This window comes from Notothenia rossii (assembly GCF_949606895.1).
Source record: "Notothenia rossii genome assembly, chromosome: 4".
NCBI classification, from domain to species: domain Eukaryota; kingdom Metazoa; phylum Chordata; class Actinopteri; order Perciformes; family Nototheniidae; genus Notothenia; species Notothenia rossii.
In genome coordinates this window covers 5,413,803-5,437,224 of record NC_136902.1, presented here as the reverse complement: position 1 = coordinate 5,437,224, position 23,422 = coordinate 5,413,803, and the positions used below count along the sequence as shown (strand labels likewise).

Here is a 23,422-nt window from a genome sequence, read left to right as displayed (position 1 = left end):
TTCGTTGTTGTGAAAAAAAAATCGCCCCCTCGGATTTTTTAACAGCCCCCTCAGTCATTTCATCCTGGAGCCGGGCCTGCCTCGGTATCTGATGTGAAAGCCTCCTTACAAAGATCATCTGTTGGAGCGTTACACTCTGTACATCTTTCCCACCTTAATGCACTTTGGGCATCTGCACCAACACAATCAAAAAGGCTAAAGCTAACTTTAAATAAATGTCTCTTACACTTTAATGTTGGTAATTATCTTTTTGTTTCTTTTTGGAGTAACTGATCTATACAGAGGCCACCAGAGGGCGCTGCTCTATTCATTTCAGTCCATGACAGCGGTCTGTCTGTTCTGGATTAACAACGTGTCACGTGTTCTGAATTGACCAATCAAAATCGAGTATTCAACTAAACCATGTAATACAAGTCGTGAAATAACTGCACATAATTAACAGGGTTCTTTGTAGTACTTCCATTTACCGACGGTGGGGGCCAGGGACGTGCACAGACATTTTGGGGGGCGGGAGCTCAAGTGAGAAAAAGGGCACTTCCCATAATCATTTATTAATTAATGTAGAACAAAAGGTTAAATGTAGTTTCACATCTCTGACTTACTAACCTGTAGGTATATTGACTTGGAAGCTTGTTATGGTTGGGCTGATTTTAGAAAATTGCCTTTAAGTAGTTTCATCTGAATTGTTGTATTGTTTTATAAATAGTGTTGTATGTAAAATAATCAGGTAGTTTTTGAAAAATAAATTCAGTAGAATAAAAAAAAAAAGCAATTAGGCAGATAAATAAAAATGTACTTGAATAAGTGTAATATAAATGATCCAAATGAAAACTCTACAATGAAATTGAATGTGAAATGACACCCCATATAAGTAGACAGGTGCTGCCCTGCTCTCACACAGGTGTTGCTCGTTCAGCTCATTTGGCAGGGAGTCTACAAATGGTGCCACTTCCTGTGTGATCTAGATCATTCAGTCATGGGGACTCAACTCTACCTAGGTGTGATCGTCGTGGCTCTTTTTGCAACGACTGTTGCCAATGCAGGTATGCTTAGCACATGTATGTAAACATCTGCTTTTGTTGGGGAATGTAGGGAAATATATAATAATGATTTGTTTGCAGAGATCAAAGTACAGTGTGAAAAAGACTCCATAAGCATCACATGGACGATCCCCTCGAGGCTGCGGCAATATGCAGCTCGTCACTTCCTCGGAACCTGCATGCCATCTGGGTTTCATGTTCTGCCCAGGGGAGAGGGGAAAGCTGAGTTTAACTACAAACTAGATGACTGCAATTTTAAAAGACTGGTAATGTAACTGCCATGTTTCACCAAAATACCTCTCAGCCTTTTCAATGTCATAATGAGCTTCTTTTTTTTTCTTCAGGTGAAAGGGAAGAATCTCATCTACAAAAATGAGCTGACTTTCAGGCCCCAACCAAGGTCGAGTCCTGCAGCTTATGTGTATCCCATCGAGTGCGTTTATCCAAGGTAGGAGTTGCTTTCTTATTTAAATTCAAGTTTAAAGCTGTGGGATAAATGTTGTTAATATGTTTCAGACCTAAGGGGTGGGTTCCTCCTTTCCTGAACCCGGGGTCAGGCGTTGCCGAAGGCCGAGGAGGGCTGGAGTTCCACATGTTGCTCCTAAATGGTGAGGGCTCATGCTCCCAAAGGCAAAACACTCAAAAAATGCACACTGAGCTGTTTTTACTTTTCCCCTCACAGAACAAATGACAGCGGTAGCGGAGACGAATGTCATCCCCCTGGGTTCCTTCATGCCAATATGGGCAACAGTGGAGCAGAAGTCCCATCAGCCATTGCTGCTGCTCATGGAGGAATGTGTGGCAGCCACTACGCCTGAGCTGCAGGCTAACAGCAATGTGTACCCCATCATTAGAAATAAGGGGTGAGATCCAGTCTCTGATTTCTTTCACTGTTTTCTGGAGTTTAGTCCTTATCGCTGATCTGATTTTCTTCAGGTGTCTCCTGGACAGTGTGAAGGGAAACTCCAGGTTTCTCCCTCGGTACCACTCGTCTGCAATCATCCTCTACCTGCAGTCCTTCAAGTTTGGTCTCGGCGAGGAGGTGAGGGGGTAAACGCAAAGTGCTCTAAAGAATATTTGGTTCCTAGCAAACATGTATGTTTCATGTGCTCCTCAGGTGTACATTCACTGCAAACTGCTCGCATGGGATCCTGAAGTTCTAAGTGAGAGCAAGAAAGCTTGCCACTATGTAAAGGAAAATGAGCGGTAAGGGAAGAGTTTGATTTCTTGGAAGTATGTGAAAATGTTCTGGCCAGCAGTTTAATATGATGAATGCAACTGATGCCATGAGCAACAAGTATGCACCATTAGCCAAGGATGCTAGCTTATTTTAGCATAACATATCCAACTTGAAGTTGATCAATGCATGTACTTTGATCAGTATTGTGCTTTTATATATCTATAATAAATGATATCCTGCTAACTAACAAAGTATAGATATCAATACAACATATTTGAGAATAACAATATTTGTTTTAAAGGCCCAAAATATATTTCTGACCTCCTGCTAAATGATGAACCATCCAGGTCTCTCAGGTCTTCAGGGACTGGTCAGCTTTCTGTCCCCAGAGTCAGAACTAAACATGGAGAAGCAGCGTTCAGTTATTATGCTCCAAACATCTGGAACAAACTCCCAGAAACCTTCAGTTTCGCTGCAACTCTTACTACTTTTAAATCCAGGCTGAAGACTTTTCTTTTTGTCGCTGCTTTTAATTGAACTATTCACATCTTAAACTGCACTCTACTTTTAATGTTTATTTTATTATCTTTTCTTTTTAATGACTGATTTTAAAATGCCATTTTCTTAATGTGTTTCATTTTTTGTAAAGCACTTTGAATTGCCTTGCCTTTAAAGGAAGGGCACTCAAATGATTAGCCAACCTAATGAGATTTATGAAATAAAAAAAGCCCTGAGCTTTTGTAAAATGTTGACCTTTTTCTGCACTGTAGATGGAAATATATCTTTTGGTCATTAACTTGATATTTATAATTTTACCAGTTTGTTTTTTATAGAAACATCACACCATTTTATAACGGCTTTTTTCTTCTGTGTATACAAAATGTTTTAAAGCCATGCTGATGTATTTGAGCCTTAACGATTGCTGCCTCCTCAGATGGGAACTCCTGGATGACCCCATGCAGAGCTCCATGTGTGACTGCTGTTCTAGGACCTGCAACACTCGCTCCAAGAGAGGAGACGAATGGGGTATCTCTTTCATGCTAACTTGTATGCTTTTTTTAATATAGTCTTTTTCATTCTGAAGTTATTGTTTTTTTTTCCACCTCAGAATCCAACGGCTTCATGCACACTTCTGTGTTGGGACCCCTGATCATAATGGATCCAATGCAACAAAATGCCCACAATGCATCAGAACTTTCCATTGCTGACCAAGGTTAATGAGTATTTATTTATGGTATTTGTCTTGAAGTTTTGTTCAAAACTTGCCTTAAGACTAACGTTGCTAAACATTTTCTCAACAGGAAGTCCAGTCTAAGATTGGGGAGACTGAACAGAGGGCCCAGGTGGACGACATCCATATGCAGATTAAAGTAGTCTATAATCTCTGTATAAATAAAACTTTTAACTCCTGTTGAGTATAAAACGAGTATCTTTACTTCATATGAAGGTCCTACTGTCCTCAACTGTGTCCATCTGTCCCATCAGTAGAACTTTCCTAATTATGTGTGACTTTTGTCATTGAAAGATACTGTCAATTATAATGCAACCTTTAATGGCCATGTGAGTTGGAGTATAGCCCCTGAATTTCTTTCACTTTCTATTTTACATTGAGCTCTGTACATGATATACATTCTGACATTACATACACCACCAGATTGAAAAGCTATGGTGATCTGTCTGGTATTACAACTATGGCAATTATTTATGTTGAGCCTCATTTGAAAAGACAATTCTGATCTGAATTTATTTTCTGGGCACTCATGCCTGCAGTTGAATGTAGCATAGTTTATTTTCTGGCCATGAACATAAAATCAATAGGGATGGCCTGCATGGCACGTGTTTATGCAGTTAAAAGAGGACATCATAGCAACACAGCTAATATTCAGATGCGTGAGTGTGGATATTTTCTCACTGAATACAACTTAAATGTACCTTTTTCCCAAACCTTGAGTTTCCATTAGGTCAAAGATATAAAAATGACACATTTGAATAGGTCAGGACATCTGATAAAGGAATACTACCTTCCCCCAAATGATAATTTGTTTAGAAATGACTCCTTTTAATTCTCAAAGAAAACTTCTTGCATGACTTGACGTTGAACAAAAAATCCCAACGTATACATATATTAATGTTAATATATATAACGGCAAAACTAAATCAAAACATTAAGACAACCCATGCACTATCATCCTTAAAGTGTTTTAAATAAGGATGTAAGGTAGTCACACAGGATAATAAATTGATGAACAAATGGTGATTTTGTGCTGCTGATGAAGCTGAATAAAAATGAATTGGGTGTAAGGACTAATGTGATTGGATGCTCCCCATGCTGTAATCAGTGTGTTAGCTGCTGCAGCTGGGACTGTTGACAGGCACCAGGTGAAATACGTTATCTTGATGAATGCCTCTCAGGAACAAGGTATAAGAACATGCACTGTGTCAGTAGCAAGCATTCGGTCATGATGGTTTCATTTTGTCAAGGTGCACTGCTTCTGAGCCTGGCAGCTGCCATGGCAGTATATGCAGGTAAGACTGGAAACAATTAAAGTTTTGTTATTAACCTTGACTCAAATATTTGAGTCTGAACTTAATTTATTTGTGTTGCAGACATGAAAGTGGACTGTGGGCCAGATTTTGTGACGCTGATGTGGACAGAAAGAAGACCCCAGGCCGATACATCGCTTCTCCGTCTGGGTAACTGTTTCCCAACTAGCTTCTCAGCAGGAGAGGCCTACTTCTATGTGGATCTCACTGACTGTAACTTTAGGAGACTGGTATGTGTGTATATATATTTTAAACCTGCAAGTTGTGAGTCTGCTATATTTCCTACAGCTCTCTCAGGGGGATCTTTGTCTCTCTAACAGGTCACCGGGGATGCACTAGTGTACAGCAATGATCTGACCTACGTTGCTTCTGCGGATTCTTACAATTTGGCTTTCACCCACCCAGTTGTCTGTGCATATGAGAGGTTAGTGTTCATACCAACATAAGGTGCTAAAGGGTGACACTACCCTTAACAAACCATTCCAATGTGGAATTTTCATGGCCTGGGAAAGTTCAATTTGATAATAAGTTGCTCCCTCTCAAAGCCACCAAGCATGGATGTCAGTCTTAAACTTGTGATGTCATCAAGTATGAAGTCTGAAGCTGCTCTACAGACAATTAATGGGAGACTGATTTAGGGAATCTATAGCCAGTTTCTGTTCTATTCCAAAATTAGCTAAATCTATTGAAGTATTCTCAACAAAAAAATGTATATTTACTGAGAACAATCCCTAAGGTACACTGTGTTCCCAATTCATTGTCAATTGAGTTTTTCCCATAGTTTTAATTGAACATCACAAATTTAAGTTCACTCTAGTTTTTTGCATTTTGGAGGAAGTCTTTTAGCTTAGGCGTAACAGTTCATAACTAGAGAATGCAATTCCTGAAGAAATTACTAGTGGCAATACTTTATGCTGATCCTGAATTGCTATGCTTAAATGTAATGTGTAAGAAGAAAGTGAAGAATTTAGATTGAAATGATACATGAACACTGGGGGCTTGAATGTGTGAGAAGAAAAGAAAGTGGAAAAGCAGCAGAATATTTGAACAGCAAACTATTGCACTAACTTGATGACAAATGATCTGTCGCCATGGCAACGGTATTTGACACCCCATAATATGCTTAGATATGTGGATGGCTTCATCGTTATCGAACCTGTTACATTTTGGGCAGTTTGGAGCGTTTTCACTGAAGAGATCCATGTTTCAAGGTGAGCATCGTGTTACCATGGCAACGGAATTTGAAGAAATCTCAACTGTCCCGTAGATGTCTTCACGGCTGGACTGTTGGCACACATGTGAAGTTTTAGCACTTTTTGACCATTTCCATAGGAGTTAAAGCAATATTGTGTTATTGCAAGGGATGCGTTCCCATGGCAACAGCTTTTTGAGGAAAATTCACTAATGGCACAGATATGTTGAGGGCTGGACCATTAACTGTCATCTGAAGTCTGGTGGTGTTTTGACCATTTTCATATTAGTTACGACAACATTGTGTTTTATGGCGAGGGATGCGTTTCCATGGAAACGGCATAGGATGAAACCCCATAATTGACATAGAGCTGTTGAGGGCCAGATCATTAACCATTATCTGAAGTATGGTGCTGTTTCAGACCATTTGCTTAGGTATCACGACATCGTGTTTTAAGGCGAGGGATGCATTTCCATGGAAACGGCAGATGGTGAGATCTCAGATTTGGCATAGAGCTGTTAAGGCATGGACCGGTGATATACAAGCGAAGTTTGGCGGACGATCGGACTGTGTCCATTGAAGTTACAGCGACATCGTGTTTTAAGGCGAGGGATGCTTTGCCATAGTAACACCACATTACGTAACATCAGATTTGATGTAGAGCTGTTCAGGGCCACAGTGTTAACCATCATGTGATGGTTGGTGGCGTTCTGAGCATGTCAGTTGGAGTTATGACATCATCATGTTCCATCACACAGGTGTTTGAGCTAACAACGTTATGAAACACCTGTCCTTGAGCCCAGAGATCAAAGGTTTCCATGGTGATGTGCAGTTATCAGTGAGAGGAGAGCCTTTCCATTGTTCTGAATGAGAGATAAACGTGTTGCATGTCAAAGTTGTTGAAGAACCGTAACATATCGGTGAAATTTCAACGTGTGAAGCATCTCAAGAACCCTTGGCATCTGAAGTGTGCTTTTTTTTTTTTTTTTTTGGGGTCAATAATGTGGCATTTGTGCTGTGAGGAAAGATGAGCCTGAATGTACAACGGGCTTTAATTGAGCTACGAGATGTTTTTCTACGTTTCTCATGAGAAATGATGTCTCAGGAGTGTAGGGTTTGGGAATTATGGCAGGTTTAAAATATATATATGAAGGCGAATTTCAAGCGGCCTCAACTTTAGCTGTGACTCAAGCACTCTAGCATTAACGAGCTGCGCAATACACACTAATGTTAAAATCTGAAGAAGGCCTCTTTACCAAGGTCTGAGCAATGTTTAATATTTCTAAAAGTATGAATCTGATTTAAAAGTTGTTTAATATGAATAATGTCAGAAAGATGTGTAACATTTTAAAGTTGGAATGATGTTTATGAGTGAAAGTGTGAAGGAACAGTTTGCAGTTGAAGTTGCATGACGATTTTTCAAGTCTGAAGAGTTTCTCCATTCACTTCCATGTTAAAAATGGGATGTATCTCGGGAATTATGAATGAGATGTAATATTTGAACGAAGTTTCTGCGATGTGGGAGAAGAAGACGGACAAAATAACCCGGCGGAATAAGAATAAAGAATTTGTCTGTAGGAGTAAACAAGCTTGCACAAAAAAGTTCAATAGTTTCACTTTGCAGCATTTTCTGTACCCTTCTGCTTTATTTTGTGCAGGCCCAAAGACTGGTATGCTACGATCTATGACCCGGTGTTTAAAACCTACAGTCTAGGAGATCTGCAGTTTAACATTGGCCTGATGAATGGTGGGTAAACAACATGAGAAACTCTCTACGAACGGCAGCTCTCCCTGACTTTTGTAACTTAATGACTCTTCCTCTGTTTACTGCCCTAGACGACTTCTCAGGCCCTGCTGAATCTACACGCTTTCCTCTGGGCTCCATCATCCCCATCATGGCTAGTGTGGTGCAGAACACCCATCAGCCCTTGCTGCTGCTTCTTGAGGAATGTGTAGCAGCTACCACACCAGAGCTGTACCCTGAAAGCACCATGTACCCTATCATCTCCAATAAAGGGTACTCATGGCAATGAGCATTGATTTAAAAAAAAAAAAGTATTTTGGTCTAAACCTTGGTAGTAATGCTAATACATTTTCTTTAACCCAACAGATGTCTTTTGGAAAGTGTGTCGTCACGATCAAAATTCGAACCAAGGCAAAAGTCATCGGAGATCCGCCTATCACTTCAGACCTTTACGTTTGCTATGGGAGAAGAGGTACATTGGCCTTTACATTTTTTTTAAGATTCAAGGTTTTATTGTGGAAACTGAGATTAATTGATGCCATGACGCCTATATTTCCCCTCTACTCAACAGGTCTTTATCCACTGCAAACTTTTGGCTTGGGATCCCAATGGTCTTGACAGCACTAAGAAAGCCTGCCACTTTGTCGAAGGGCATGGGTAAAAATATTACTTTAATATATCAGAATTTGACTTGTAGGTTAATTTGTTTTACATGAGATGACTTATTCAGCTTAAGCCAGTCTACTGAAGATACAGATGGATCCCGTTCATAACTATTCAAACTTTGTGGAGACTTTATTTGAAAGAGTTGAGATGCATTTTAATTATCTTTTCATCCAATCTTCATGAACTCAGTTGGGAGTTGCTGGACAACTTGGCCCAGAGCAATCTTTGTGACTGCTGTGAATCGAAATGCAAGTCAAGGAGGCAGAGGAGTGTTGCGTCAGGTATGTACACAACTTCTGCTGTTTTACACTTGTTTGGTTGACTTGTACTAAAATATATATGTTTGCAGAGAACCATGGAATGGTACAAAAAGCAGTCATTGGGCCATTTACCATCACAGATATGAATTCCTGAAGGTAAGGGTTTCGTATTGCAATATACATTTATTCTGAACGGCTATATTAAACTTTGTTCTCCCAACAGGAATGGATCCATTTCGCTGACTGGTTTCTTCAATCTGAATTTGGTTTTTATTCTTGTTTCTCTATGCATTTCAGATTGTATTTGGCCAATAAAAATTTAAAAAGGTTTCCGAACCACTTAATTTAAGTTCTCAAATGATTGGGTTTGACTTGCCTTTTGTGTGAAATGGTTTAAACTGAGCTGTATTACTGAATCTTGATGACCTGGTCTTATTTCTGGGAACATTTCCAGCTCTGTTCAATGTCATGAACTTTTTTCCTGTGTCAATTTCCCAGAAATATTGATCACTAAATCTTTGAAAGCAATATGATTACGTTCAACTTTTTGTTCAAATTTCCAAACAAGAACTCTAAAATACTTACATGATAAGCATTAACTGTTAATTCTGTATTCTTCAAGCAGGTCAAGGCTAAACTCAGTAATTGTCCAAAGAATATTATGGCTGAACAATGAAAAGAATGGATTCAAAGCTTTTCAGCACTGTACTCAATTGGCCCTTTTTTTGTTGTATGGACTTGTTCAACATGTAATTGTCAAACTCTTTCAATTGCAGACTGATTCTTGGTACATAATACACTCTATCGCTCCTATTCACCTTAGCTGAAATATGTTGCTGTTCTGGTTCATCAATGAGTTTATTTATATATCACAAATGTTACATTTGTCTCAGTGGACTTCACAGTTTGTACAGAATGTCAGTAGGACAATACGACACCCTCTGTCCTTAGACCCTCACATCGTACAAGGAAAAACTTCCAGAGAAAACCCACAGTTTAAATGGAAAAAAGGGAGAAACCTCAGGGAGCGCAACAGAGGGATCCCTCTCCCAGGACAGACAGACGTGCAATAAATGCCGTGTGTAAATTGAAAAGATAATACATTTGCAACATAGGTAGTCCAAATGTTTGGAAATGCATGTGTGTATAATAGGAAGATGAATCCACGAGGATATCCATCCAGGTCTTATGATCCAGGACCACAGCCACGACTCAAGATCCAGGACTCGCGATCCATGAAACAGGACCGCAGGATCATCCATGAGTCCGGATCCCGGCGTATATAGACACCAAAAAGAAAGACATTTGGGGAAGCTGGGTTAATCGGAACATGAGAGTACACAGGTATAGACAGAGAGAAGGAAGAAGTAAGATGTCCCCCGACAAACTAAGCCTATATCAGCAAAACTAGGGGCTGAATCTAATCAGCCCTAACTATAAGCTTTATCAAAAAGGAAGGTCTTAAGCGCACTCTTAAAAACGGATAGGGTGTCTGCCGCCCGAACACAAACTGGAAGCTGATTCCACAAAAGTGGAGCTTGATAAGAAAAGGCTCTGGCTCCCATTGTACTTTTAGAGACTCTAGGAACAACCAACAACCCTGCATTCTTGGAACGCAATGCCCTAGTAGGACAGTAGGGTATAATGAGTTCTTTAAGGTAAGATGGCGCCTGCCCATTAAGGGCTTTGTAGGCGAGAAGAAGAATTTTAAATGATATCCTGTGTTCTATAGGGAGCCAGTGTAAGGCAGCCAGAACAGGAGTAATGTGGTCCCTTTTCCTAACTCTGGTTAGTACACGAGCTGCAGCATTTTGAATCAGCTGAAGCGACTTGACTGACTTCTTGGTACACCCTGATAATAAGGAGTTACAATAATCCAGCCTTGAAGTAACAAATGCATGGATTAGTTTCTCTGCATCGTTTTGAGGCAAGATATGCCTGATTTTTGCAATGTTACGTAGATGGAAGTAGGCGGTCCTTGAAATTGATTTTATGTGGGTGTTAAAGGATAAATCCTGATCAAATATAACACCAAGATTCCTTACAGTCTCACTGGAGGCAAAATTAATGCCATCCATAGTTAGTATATCTTTAGATAATTTGTTTCGTAGATTCTTCGGGCCAAGTACAATAACTTCAGTTTTGGTCGTGTTTAACATAAAAAAAAAGTAAGCTCATCCACGTTTTTAAGTTCTTGAGGCAGTCTTGAATTTTATTTAGATGATTAATTTCATCAGGCTTGATTGATAAATATAGTTGAGTATCATCCGCATAACAATGAAAGTTTACAGAATGGTTCCTTATAATATTGCCTAACGGAAGCATATATAGTGTGAACAAAATAGGTCCAAGCACTGAGCCCTGTGGCACTCCATGGCTAACTTTGGTTTGCATGGAAGATTCATCGTTGACATGTACAAACTGAGAGCGTTCAGATAGATAGGACCTAAACCAGCCTAAAGCAGTTCCCTGTATGCCAACTAAGTGCTCTAGTCTTTGCAATAGGATATCATGGTCGATAGTATCAAATGCAGCACTAAGATCGAGCAAGACAAGAATAGAGACAAGTCCCTTGTCTGAGGCTATTAGAATGTCATTTGTGACTTTAACCAGAGCTGTCTCTGTGCTTCATGACTAAAGAGACGATGATTTAGCCTAATATTTATTGAACTAGGAGAGGAACTGTCTTTTTTGCATCATGGGCGTCGCAGCCATTATATGACACTTTTTGAAATGATTAGTTTTGACCCCCCCACTTCTACCATGTAGAAAGTCCGTGAATCGGTCTATCCACTCGCCACACTTTGTAGAGAGCTGTGTCAGTGCTTCACTATCAAATCCATTCCACTTGCTTATTGGAGAGTGGTTTCTTAGCCTGCTTGTTATGTGTTTCTTAACAGAGAGGGAGGAGAGGGAGAGAGAGAGGTTAGTATGTGTTTTTAGTTTTATGTATTCATGTATTTGTTTCTGTTCAAGAACTCAAATAGAGTTGTTGTAGTTATATCTGCTGTGGGTTGCTTTTGTGCTCCTCGATGGAGACTGGTATGTTTGCTGTAAGAATGACGGCTCTGAGAAACAGGTACAGTTAGCCTGCAAAGCTGAGGCGAATATCACGGACAACCAGAGAGTCATCATTGAAGAACTGAAAAACTCTTCCCAGTTGAGTGCTTCCACTCTCGATCTACTTTACCAGAATCACTTCCATATTAAAAAAAACAACAGGAATGCAGTTTTGCTGTTATAATATAACCATCTTTCTTTCTTTATCTTTCTTCATCATTACGGTGGCTTTTGGGCATTTTGTATCACTATTGTGGCTTTCATCTTGTCATTCTGTGAACGATGCAAATGCTGTGAAAAAGTACCAAGTTGTTTCGACAGTAAACATCTGATTGAGGAACTGATATTCACAGAAGAAGAACATGTGCTTGAAGAGGTTTTGATGAAAGCAGTAAAAGAGAAGTTGGCTGAAGAAGTCAAGGAGAAAACCCGAGATAAGCCATGGAGTGAGTATAAAGGGACTGCCAGAGCGCTGTTTGACGAGGCCATGACGCAACTGAGCAATTCTTAACAAGAGGAACAGCCAGGAGCATGTGAACGAGAACCAGGTAAAGAATACAGGAAAGTCTCAAGGCCTACAGAAAACACATTTTGTAGGTTGGTAACTTTTTTTTATGAGCAGTTTCTAATAACTCAGTTACTTCATCTCATTCGGTTCAAGCAACAATGAGGTGCAGAGTATTTGTTTTATAACTGTAACTGTTTTAACTGGACATATTTTCTGTTCCTACCAGCAGGTGGATCAAACAGAAAAACGAATTTGGTGTTTGTATTTAACCCTATCTGCAGGTTTACTGATTATGAAGAATGAAAAACATTTGTTTTAATAACTTGCAACAGGTCACATGCTTAAAATGTTTCTATTAAATCAGCAACTCCAAAACGTCTGGTCATGATCAAGTTGCTTTATCTTAGTGTTAGCCGTTTTACTACACCTTCATGCATAAATATGGCTTAACATGATTGCAATTAAAGACATTTTTTGTCAATATGAAAACATTTATTTAGCTTTTACTTAGAGATACTGCATATTAAGGAATTAAGAATGTTATACAAAAACTTGCTTGATAATGATCTGATACAAAAAAAATCTGGTTTGAATTAAATAATAAATATATATTTTGATTGAGTTCAGTAAACTTTCTATTTGAACATTTTGTTTTTGTGTCCTTTGTGAATTTTCTTTTTTTACGTGTAATTCAAATGTTATCAAATCAAAATAAATCAAAACATTTTTAATAGATGGAGCAGGATATTTTCATGCATGTTTTCAGGATAAATCATTTCTGATAATACTGAAACATGACGTGAGGTGAGTCAATATTTATGAGGTGAAAGCAAAAGAAAAGAAGTTTAGGATGATTCTGAAATGTTTTATATATTTGTTGGAACATTTCCAGAGTGATCCATGACGGCACACAGCACGGAGTCACTCACAATGACGGTGAACGGCTCCGACTAAAAAGAGCCTTTTTAAAAACACAGAATATGACAAAACACCAACAATCAAAACTAAATCTGAGCCAGTTCCAATCCCAGTTGTTTAATAACATACTGTACATAAAATACAAACGTTTATTTTCTCATACATCTGTGCAAAGATCCCCAAATTCCCACGAACACCACCACCGCCAAAGTGCATAACTGGAAGAACACTGTATGCTATGCATATCTTCAACACTCACATACTGGAGGTTTTACTAAAGCACAGGACAGTAGGAGTCATTATATGACAACATCCAATGGAATTAGCTTAACGTAACACATGACACCTTATAAACGTGGAAATGTAGGTAGTCTCCTCATGCAACTTTTTTATAGTCCTTTTTCGCCTAGTATCACTTTTAATAGGCTTATAATGCAGTCTGTATGAGCTGTTAAAAGTGATACTAAGATTTATGTATTGGAAAAAAATACTTGAGACACAGCAGTCGTTTTCTCACCTAAAGCGAAAAGTACTTTAGTAAATTTGAACCTAAATCGAGAACTCCTTTTCAAGTTGGATCCAGGCCTCGGTCCGGGTCCGGGCCCGGCGCTCACTTTGAGCATCATTCATCCATCAAAAAGTACAATAAATGTCACAATTATTAAATAACTTTAAATAATTGTTTTCCACAATACACGTTACTAGTTTTAGATGAGATATGTGGGCAGGCAGTCAAGCAACGTGTAAAAAAGCCTCAACCCCAAGTGAGCTACAGTAGTCTTAATGTTAGCGTGTGTGCTAGCTGTAAACACAGTCGGATGGGTGACCAAAACGTCCCCGTTTTCGGTGATGGTACCCGGTTGAAACTCCCGAAAATGTTCCCGTTTTTGAACGTGCGTTAAAAAAAATAGAGCAAGGTTAAATCAAATGTTACATGTCAGTAACAACAGAGTAACAGTGTTGTGCCTGTTTGTAGCGTTAGCGTATTTCTTCTTCTTCTACTACTTATTCTTCTTCTTCTTCTTCTTTTGTCTTTATTGGCGAATCGCTTCCCCTTGGAGCATATATCGCCACCTACTGTTGATTTATTAAATGTTCATATTAAATCCTTGTCCTCAGACCAGTGTTTTTGAGGAACTTGAAGATCAGCTTGTTTGCTTAATTTCTTGATTTACTTTCGTATATTGACTTGAAATCCATGTTGTTTGACATCAACAAAAAATAAGACAAACAACTACAGATAGCACCACACGTGATGGTTACTTGTTATTATTTAGGGCTGTATGGATCAGGTTTTTGCCAAAGCGAGCTCTTTTACTAGAATAATAATATGTTATGTATTATATCAACCATATTGGTACAATGAGCGACATCTCGTGACAGATTTTGGAACATTGATTTGATTTTTCTCATGGCAGTTAGACTCTAGACTAGAGACAAACCAGGGGACTTTATTTTAATTTTTAATCTGTGTCTGTCCATTTGGTGTAGTATTTGATCCAATATTACATTTGGTTTATATATTAGTCACTTTCTTATGAAATGCCAGGTTTTAGGCCTTGATTTGAACATTCAATCCTGAAAATAAAAAATCAACCAGATTAATGTTTATTTAATCCTGACTTGACTAGAGGTAAGTAAATCTGTATAGGAAGACGAGTTAAGAGGATAGAGGAGAAAAGGTTATGGTATAATTACAGAGCCTGTCCATTTATAAATTGAGGAAATCAATGTTAGTCTGTTAAACAAAGTTCGGCCATCTAATAATGTGCTATCTAATATTAAAGATCAGAGGAAAAGAACAGAACGACAGAGGTAAATCCAGAATAACAAATAAAGAAGCAAAGAGATTGTAGAGCAGTGAGAAGGAAAAAAGCTTGGTGTGTCAATTCATTACATTGCCAGTATTTTTCGTTGTTGTGAAAAAAAAATCGCCCCCTCGGATTTTTTAACAGCCCCCTCAGTCATTTCATCCTGGAGCCGGGCCTGCCTCGGTCTCTGATGTGAAAGCCTCCTTACAAAGATCATCTGTTGGAGCGTTACACTCTGTACATCTTTCCCACCTTAATGCACTTTGGGCATCTGCACCAACACAATCAAAAAGGCTAAAGCTAACTTTAAATAAATGTCTCTTACACTTTAATGTTGGTAATTATCTTTTTGTTTCTTTTTGGAGTAACTGATCTATACAGAGGCCACCAGAGGACGCTGCTCTATTCATTTCAGTCCAACTAAGCCATGTAATACAAGTCGTGAAATAACTGCACATAATTAACAGGGTTCTTTGTAGTACTTCCATTTACCGACGGTGGGGGCCAGGGACGTGCACAGACATTTTGGGGGGCGGGAGCTCAAGTGAGAAAAAGGGCACTTCCCATAATCATTTATTAATTAATGTAGAACAAAAGGTTAAATGTAGTTTCACATCTCTGACTTACTAACCTGTAGGTATATTGACTTGGAAGCTTGTTATGGTTGGGCTGATTTTAGAAAATTGCCTTTAAGTAGTTTCATCTGAATTGTTGTATTGTTTTATAAATAGTGTTGTATGTAAAATAATCAGGTAGTTTTTGAAAAATAAATTCAGTAGAATAAAAAAAAAGAAGCAATTAGGCAGATAAATAAAAATGTACTTGAATAAGTGTAATATAAATGATCCAAATGAAAACTCTACAATGAAATTGAATGTGAAATGACACCCCAGTATAAGTAGACAGGTGCTGCCCTGCTCTCACACAGGTGTTGCTCGTTCAGCTCATTTGGCAGGGAGTCTACAAATGGTGCCACTTCCTGTGTGATCTAGATCATTCAGTCATGGGGACTCAACTCTACCTAGGTGTGATCGTCGTGGCTCTTTTTGCAACGACTGTTGCCAATGCAGGTATGCTTAGCACATGTATGTAAACATCTGCTTTTGTTGGGGAATGTAGGGAAATATATAATAATGATTTGTTTGCAGAGATCAAAGTACAGTGTGAAAAAGACTCCATAAGCATCACATGGACGATCCCCTCGAGGCTGCGGCAATATGCAGCTCGTCACTTCCTTGGAACCTGCATGCCATCTGGGTTTCATGTTCTGCCCAGGGGAGAGGGGAAAGCTGAGTTTAACTACAAACTAGATGACTGCAATTTTAAAAGACTGGTAATGTAACTGCCATGTTTCACCAAAATACCTCTCAGCCTTTTCAATGTCATAATGAGCTTCTTTTTTTTTCTTCAGGTGAAAGGGAAGAATCTCATCTACAAAAATGAGCTGACTTTCAGGCCCCAACCAAGGTCGAGTCCTGCAGCTTATGTGTATCCCATCGAGTGCGTTTATCCAAGGTAGGAGTTGCTTTCTTATTTAAATTCAAGTTTAAAGCTGTGGGATAAATGTTGTTAATATGTTTCAGACCTAAGGGGTGGGTTCCTCCTTTCCTGAACCCGGGGTCAGGTGTTGCCGAAGGCCGAGGAGGGCTGGAGTTCCACATGCTGCTCCTAAATGGTGAGGGCTCATGCGCCCAAAGGCAAAACACTCAAAAAATGCACACTAAGCCGTTTTTACTTTTCCCCTTACAGAACAAATAACAGCGGTAGCAGAGACGAATGTCATCCCCCTGGGCTCCTTCATGCCAATATGGGCAACAGTGGAGCAGAAGTCCCATCAGCCATTGCTGCTGCTCATGGAGGAATGTGTGGCAGCCACTACGCCTGAGCTGCAGGCTAACAGCAATGTGTACCCCATCATTAGAAATAAGGGGTGAGATCGAGTCTCTGATTTCTTTCATTGTTTTCTGGAGTTTAGTCCTTATCGCTGATCTGAATTTCTTCAGGTGTCTCCTGGACAGTGTGAAGGGAAACTCCAGGTTTCTCCCTCGGTACCACTCGTCTGCAATCATCCTCTACCTGCAGTCCTTCAAGTTTGGTCTCGGCGAGGAGGTGAGGGGGTAAATGTAAAGTGCTCTAAAGAATATTTGGTTCCTAGCAAACATGTATGTTTCATGTGCTCCTCAGGTGTACATTCACTGCAAACTGCTCGCATGGGATCCTGAAGTTCTAAGTGAGAGCAAGAAAGCTTGCCACTATGTAAAGGAAAATGAGCGGTAAGGGAAGAGTTTGATTTGTTGGAAGTATGTGAGAATGTTCTGGCCAGCAGTTTAATATGATGAATGCAACTGATGCCATGAGCAACAAGTATGCACCATTAGCCAAGGATGCTAGCTTATGTTAGCAAAACATATCCCACTTGAAGTAGATCAATGCATGTACTTTGATCAGTATTGTGCTTTTATATATCTATAATAAATGATCTCCTGCTAACTAACAAAGTATAGATAACAATTGTGACGAATGATAATTTTAAAATATTTGAGAATAACAATATATATGTTTTAAAAGGAGGGGCACTCAAATGATCAGCCAACCTAATGAGATTTATGAAATAAAAAAAGCCCTGAGCTTTTGTAAAATGTTGACCTTTTTCTGCACTGTAGATGGAAATATATCTTTTGGTCATTAACTTGATATTTATAATTATAATTACGTTTTGTTTTTTATAGAAACATCACACCATTTTATAACGGCTTTTTTCTTCTGTGTATACAAAATGTTTTAAAGCCATGCTGATGTATTTGAGCCTTAACGATTGCTGCCTCCTCAGATGGGAACTCCTGGATGACCCCATGCAGAGCTCCATGTGTGACTGCTGTTCTAGGACCTGCAACACTCGCTCCAAGAGAGGAGACGAATGGGGTATCTCTTTCATGCTAACTTGTATGCTTTTTTTAATCTAGTCTTTTTCATTATGAAGTTATTGTTTTTTTTTTCCACTTCAGAATCCAACGGCTTCATGCACACTTCTGTGTTGGGTCCCCTGATCATAATGGATCCATCGCAACAAAATGCCCACAATGCATCAGAAGTTTCCATTGCTGACCAAGGTTAATGAGTATTTATTTGTCTTGAAGTTTTGTTCAAAACTTGCCATAAGACTAATGTTGCTAAACATTTTCTCAACAGGAAGTCCAGTCTAAGATTGGAGACTGAACAGAGGGCCCAGGTGGACGACATCCATATGCAGATTAAAGTTGTCTATAATCTCTGTATGAATAAAACTATTAACTCCTGTTGAGTATAAAACGAGTTTCCTTACTTCATATGAAGGTCCTACTGTCCTCAACTGTGTCCATCTGTCCCATCAGTAGAACTTTACTAATTATGTGTGACTTTTGTCATTGAAAGATACCGTCAATTATAATGTAACCTTTAATGGCCATGTGAGTTGGAGTATAGCCCCTGAATTTCTTTCACTTTCCATTTTACATTTTGCTCTGCACATGATATACATTCTGACATTACATACACCAGCAGATTTAAAAGCTATGGTGATCTGTCTGGTATTACAACTATGGCAATTATTTATGTTGAGCCTCATTTGAAAAGACAATTCTGATCTGAATTTATTTTCTGGGCACTCATGCCTGCAGTTGAATGTAGCATAGTTTACTTTCTGGCCATCATTATAAAATCAATAGGGATGGCCTGCATGGCACGTGTTTATGCAGTTAAAAGAGGACATCATAGCAACACAACTAATATTCAGATGTGTGAGTGTGGATATTTTCTAACTGAATACAACTTAAATGTACCTTTTTCCCTTACCTTGAGTTTCCATTTGGTCAAAGATATAAAAATAACACATTTGAATAGGTCAGGACATCTGATAAAGGAATACTACCTTCCCCCAAATGATCATTTGTTTAGAAATGACTCCTTTTAATTCTCAAAGAAAACTTTTTCTTGCATGACTTGAAGTTGAACAAAGAATCCCAACGTATACATATATTAATGTTAATATATATAACAGCAAAACTAAATCAAAACATCAGTAAGACCATGCACTATCATCCTTAAAGTGTTTTAAATAAGAATGTAAGGTAGTCACACAGGATAATAAATTGATTAACAAATGGTGATTTTGTGCTGCTGATGACGCTGAATAAAAATGAATTGGGTGTAAGGACTAATGTGATTGGATGCTCCCCATGCTGTAATCAGTGTGTTATCTGCTGCAGCTGGGACTGTTGACAGGCACCAGGTGAAATACGTTATCTTGATGAATGCCTCTCAGGAACAAGGTATAAGAACATGCACTGTGTCAGTAGCAAGCATTCGGTCATGATGGTTTCATTTTGTCAAGGTGCACTGCTTCTGAGCCTGGCAGCTGCCATGGCGGTATATGCAGGTAAGACTGGAAACAATTAAATCCATGTTATTATCCTTGACTCAAATATTTGAGTCTGAACTTAATTTATTTGTGTTGCAGACATGAAAGTGGACTGTGGGCCAGATTTTGTGACGCTGATGTGGACAGAAAGCCGACCCCAGGCCGACACGTCGCTTCTCCGTCTGGGTAACTGTTTCCCAACTAGCTTCTCAGCAGGAGAGGCCTACTTCTATGTGGATCTCACTGACTGTAACTTTAGGAGACTGGTATGTGTATATATATTTTAAACCTGCAAGCTGTGAGTCTGCTATATTTCCTACAGCTCTCTCAGGGGGTCTTTGTCTCTCTAACAGGTCACCGGGGATGCACTGGTGTACAGCAATGATCTGACCTACGTTGCTTCTGCGGATTCTTACAATTTGGCTTTCACCCACCCAGTAGTCTGTGCATATGAGAGGTTAGTTTTCGTACCAACATAAGGTGCTAAAGGGTGACCCTACCCTTAACTAACAATTCCAATGTGGCATTTTCATGGCCTGGGAAAGTTAAATTTGTTAATAAGCTTCTCCCTCTCAAAGCCACCAAGCATGGAAGTACGTCTCAAACTTGTGATGTCATCAGGTATAAAGTCTGAAGCTGCTATATAGACAATGAATGGGAGAATGATTTAGAGAATCTACAGCCTGTTTCTGTTCTATTCCCAAATTAGCTTAATCTATTGAAGTATTCTCAACAAAAAAAATGTACATTTACTGAGAACAATCCCTAAGGTACACTGTGTTCCCAATTCATTGTCAATTGAGTTTGTCCCACAGTTTTAATTGAACATCACAAATTTAAGTTCACTCTAGTTTTTTGCATTTTGGAGGAAGTAGTTCATGTCTACTTATTTTTGGTCTATCTTGTAGCATAGGAGTAACAGTTAATAACTAGAGAATGCAATTCCTGAAGAAATTGCAAGTGGGAATACTTTATGCTGATGCTTAAATGTAATATGTAAAAAGAAAGTGAAGAATTTGATTGAAATGATACATGAACACTGGGGGCTTGAATGTCTGAGAAGAAAATAAAGTGGAAAAGCAGCAGAATATTTGAACTGCAAACTATTGAACTAACTTGATGGCAAATTATCTGTCACCATGGCAATGGTATTTGATGACTCCCCATAATACGCTTAGATATGTGCATGGCTTCATTGTTACCAAACCTGTTACATTTTGGGCAGTTTGGAGCGTTTTCACTGAAGAGAACCATGTTTCATGGCGAGCATCGTGTTACCATGGCAACGGAATTTGAAGAAATCTCAACTGTCCCTTCGATGTCTTCACGGCTGGACTGTTAGCACACATGTGAAGTTTTAGCACTTTTTGACCATTTCCATAGGAGTTATAGCAATATTGTGTTATTGCAAGGGATGCGTTCCCATGGCAACAGCTTTTTGAGGAAAATTCACTAATGGCACAGATATGTTGAGGGCTGGACCGTTAACTGTCATCTGAAGTCTGGTGGTGTTTTGACCATTTTCATATCAGTTACGACAACATCGTGTTTTATGACGAGGGATGCGTTTTCATGGAAACAGCCTATGGTGAGATCTCAGATTTTGCGTAGAGCTGTTAAGGCATGGACCGGTGATATACAAGCGAAGTTTGGGGGACGATTGGACTGTCTCCATTGGCATTACAGCGACATCGTGTTTCATGCCGAGGGATGCGTTTCCATGGGAACGGCATGGGATGAAACCCCATAATTGACACAGAGCTGTTGAGGGTCAGATCATTAACCATTATCTGAAGTATGGTGCTGTTTCAGACCATTTGCTTAGGTATCACGACAACATCGTGTTTTAAGGCGATGGATGCGTTTCCATGGAAACGGCATATGGTGAAATCTCAGATTTGGCGTACAGCTGTTGAGGCATGGACCGGTGATATACAAGTGAAGATTGGGGGACGATTGGACCGTGTCGATTGGAGTTACAGCGACATCGTGTTTTAAGGCGAGGGATGCGTTGCCATAGTAACACTGGCATTAACGAGCTGCGCAAAACACACTAATGTTACGTAACATCAGATTTGATGTAGAGCTGTTCAGGGCCACAGTGTTAACCATCATGTGTTGGTTGGTGGCGTTCTGAGCATGTCAGTTGGCGTTATGACATCATCATGTTCCATCACACAGGTGTTTGAGCTAACGACGTTATGAAACGCCTTTCCTTGAGCCCAGAGGTCAAAGGTTTCCATGGTGATGTGCAGTTATCAGTGAGGGGAGAGCCTTTCCATTGTTCTGAATGAGAGATAAACGTGTTGCATGTGAACGTTTTGTCTAAGAACCGTAACATATATCGTTGAAGCATCTCAAGAACCCTTGGCATCTGAAGTTTGCTTTGTTTGTAGTTTTGCATCAGTAATTTGCCATTTTTGGCAGACTAACTAAAGGTGTGCGGCTGCTGCTGTGAGGAAAGATGAGCCTGAATGTACAACATGCTTTAATGGAGCTACGAGATGTTTTTCTACATTTCCCATGAAAAATGATGTCTCAGGAGTGTAGGGTTTGGGAACTGAGGCAGGTTTAAAAATATATATATGAAGGCGAATTTCAAGCGGTCCTCCACTCTAGCTGTGACTCAAGCACTCTAGCATTAACGAGCTGCGCAATACACACTAATGTTAAAATCTGAAGAAGGCCTCTTTATCAAGGTCTGAGCAATGGTTAATATGAATCTGATTTAAAAGTTGAATATGAATAATGTCAGAAAGATGTGTAACATTTTAAAGTTGGAATGAGGTTTCTGAGTGAAAGTGTGAAGGAACAGTTAGCAGTTGAAGTCACATGACGATTTTTGAAGTCTAAAGCGTTCCTCCATTGACTTCCATGTTAAAAATGTGATGAATTATGGGATGTATCTCGGGAATTATGAATGAGAAGTAATATTTGAACGGAATTTCTGCAATGTGGGAGAAGAAGACGGACAAAATAACCCGGCGGAATAAGAATAAAGAATTTGTCCGTAGGAGTAAACAAGCTTGCACTAATAAGTTCAAAGGTTTCACTTTGCAGCATTTTCTGTACCCTTCTGCTTTATTTTGTGCAGGCCCAAAGACTGGTATGCTACGATCTATGACCCGGTGTTTAAAACCTACAGTCTAGGAGATCTGCAGTTTAACATTGGCCTGATGAATGGTGGGTAAACAACATGAGAAACTCTCTACGAACGGCAGCTCTCCCTGACTTTTGTAACTTAATGACTCTTCCTCTGTTTACTGCCCTAGACGACTTCTCAGGTCCTGCTGAATCTACACGCTTTCCTCTGGGCTCCATCATCCCCATCATGGCTAGTGTGGTGCAGAACACCCATCAGCCCTTGCTGCTGCTTCTTGAGGAATGTGTAGCAGCTACCACACCAGAGCTGTACCCTGAAAGCACCATGTACCCTATAATCTCCAATAAAGGGTACTCATGGCAACGAGCATTGATTAAAAAAAAACGTATTTTGGTGGAAACCTTGGTAGTAATGCTAATACATTTTCTTAATCCAACAGATGTCTTTTGGAAAGTGTGTCGTCACGATCAAAATTCGAACCAAGGCAAAAGTCATCGGAGATCCGCCTATCACTTCAGACCTTTACGTTTGCTATGGGAGAAGAGGTACATTGGCCTTTACATTTTTTTCAGATTCAAGGTTTTATTGTGGATACTGAGATTAATTTCTGCCATGACGCCTATATTTCCCCTCTACTCAACAGGTCTTTATCCACTGCAAACTTTTGGCTTGGGATCCCAATGGTCTTGACAGCACTAAGAAAGCCTGCCACTTTGTCCAAGGGCATGGGTAAAAATAGTACTTTAATATATCAGAATTTGACTTGTAGGTTAATTTGTTTTACATGAGATGACTTATTCAGCTTAAGCCCAGTCTACTGAAGATACAGATGGATCCCGTTCATAACTATTCAAACTTTGTGGAAACTTTATTTGGAAGAGTTGAGATGCATTTTAATTATCTTTTCATCCAATCTTCATGAACTCAGTTGGGAGTTGCTGGACAACTTGGCCCAGAGCAATCTTTGTGACTGCTGTGAATCGAAATGCAAGTCAAGGAG

The 23,422-nt window shown here is 39.4% G+C and overlaps 3 protein-coding genes and 2 long non-coding RNA genes across 5 annotated transcripts; all 5 read left to right on the top strand.

Annotated features, from left to right (window-relative positions):
- Window positions 1-481: 481 nt before the first annotated feature.
- Window positions 482-3,438, top strand: LOC307037946 (zona pellucida sperm-binding protein 3-like; the record flags this gene model as incomplete). The annotated part of the gene is made up of 10 exons (XM_079679186.1): window positions 482-519; window positions 902-1,043; window positions 1,122-1,306; window positions 1,385-1,488; window positions 1,557-1,648; window positions 1,723-1,903; window positions 1,977-2,082; window positions 2,158-2,246; window positions 3,155-3,246; window positions 3,329-3,438. The coding sequence occupies exons 2-10, from the start codon at window positions 977-979 to the stop codon at window positions 3,436-3,438; spliced, it is 1,026 nt and encodes a 341-aa protein (XP_079535312.1). The 5' UTR covers window positions 482-519; window positions 902-976.
- A 1,244-nt stretch (window positions 3,439-4,682) lies between these two features.
- On the top strand, window positions 4,683-7,967 carry LOC307037933 (uncharacterized protein; the record flags this gene model as incomplete). Its single annotated transcript, XM_079679162.1, has 4 exons — window positions 4,683-4,746; window positions 4,828-4,994; window positions 5,085-5,188; window positions 7,615-7,967. The coding sequence occupies 4 exons, from the start codon at window positions 4,683-4,685 to the stop codon at window positions 7,709-7,711; spliced, it is 432 nt and encodes a 143-aa protein (XP_079535288.1). The 3' UTR covers window positions 7,712-7,967.
- Window positions 7,968-8,524: 557 nt separating this feature from the next.
- Window positions 8,525-8,970, top strand: LOC307037876. Its single transcript, XR_013807797.1, has 2 exons — window positions 8,525-8,782; window positions 8,850-8,970. It is a non-coding gene; the product is annotated as an uncharacterized lncRNA (long non-coding RNA).
- A 6,876-nt stretch (window positions 8,971-15,846) lies between these two features.
- Window positions 15,847-18,219, top strand: LOC307037867 (zona pellucida sperm-binding protein 3-like). Its single transcript, XM_079679063.1, has 10 exons — window positions 15,847-15,993; window positions 16,072-16,256; window positions 16,335-16,438; window positions 16,507-16,598; window positions 16,673-16,853; window positions 16,927-17,032; window positions 17,108-17,196; window positions 17,754-17,845; window positions 17,929-18,033; window positions 18,113-18,219. Exons 1-10 carry the CDS (start codon window positions 15,927-15,929, stop codon window positions 18,124-18,126), a joined length of 1,035 nt encoding a protein of 344 aa, XP_079535189.1. The 5' UTR covers window positions 15,847-15,926; the 3' UTR covers window positions 18,127-18,219.
- A 1,497-nt stretch (window positions 18,220-19,716) lies between these two features.
- Window positions 19,717-22,969, top strand: LOC307035315. Its single transcript, XR_013807065.1, has 4 exons — window positions 19,717-19,776; window positions 22,414-22,502; window positions 22,592-22,772; window positions 22,862-22,969. It is a non-coding gene; the product is annotated as an uncharacterized lncRNA (long non-coding RNA).
- Window positions 22,970-23,422: the final 453 nt, after the last annotated feature.

Coding starts and splice junctions, on each gene's coding strand:
- LOC307037867 (XM_079679063.1), top strand. CDS start 15,927: ATGGGGACTCAACTCTACCTAGGTGTGATCGTCGTGGCTCTTTTTGCA. Junction 16,854..16,926: donor CCCATCATTAGAAATAAGGG/GTGAGATCGAGT, acceptor GAATTTCTTCAG/GTGTCTCCTGGACAGTGTGA. Junction 17,197..17,753: donor TATGTAAAGGAAAATGAGCG/GTAAGGGAAGAG, acceptor CTGCCTCCTCAG/ATGGGAACTCCTGGATGACC.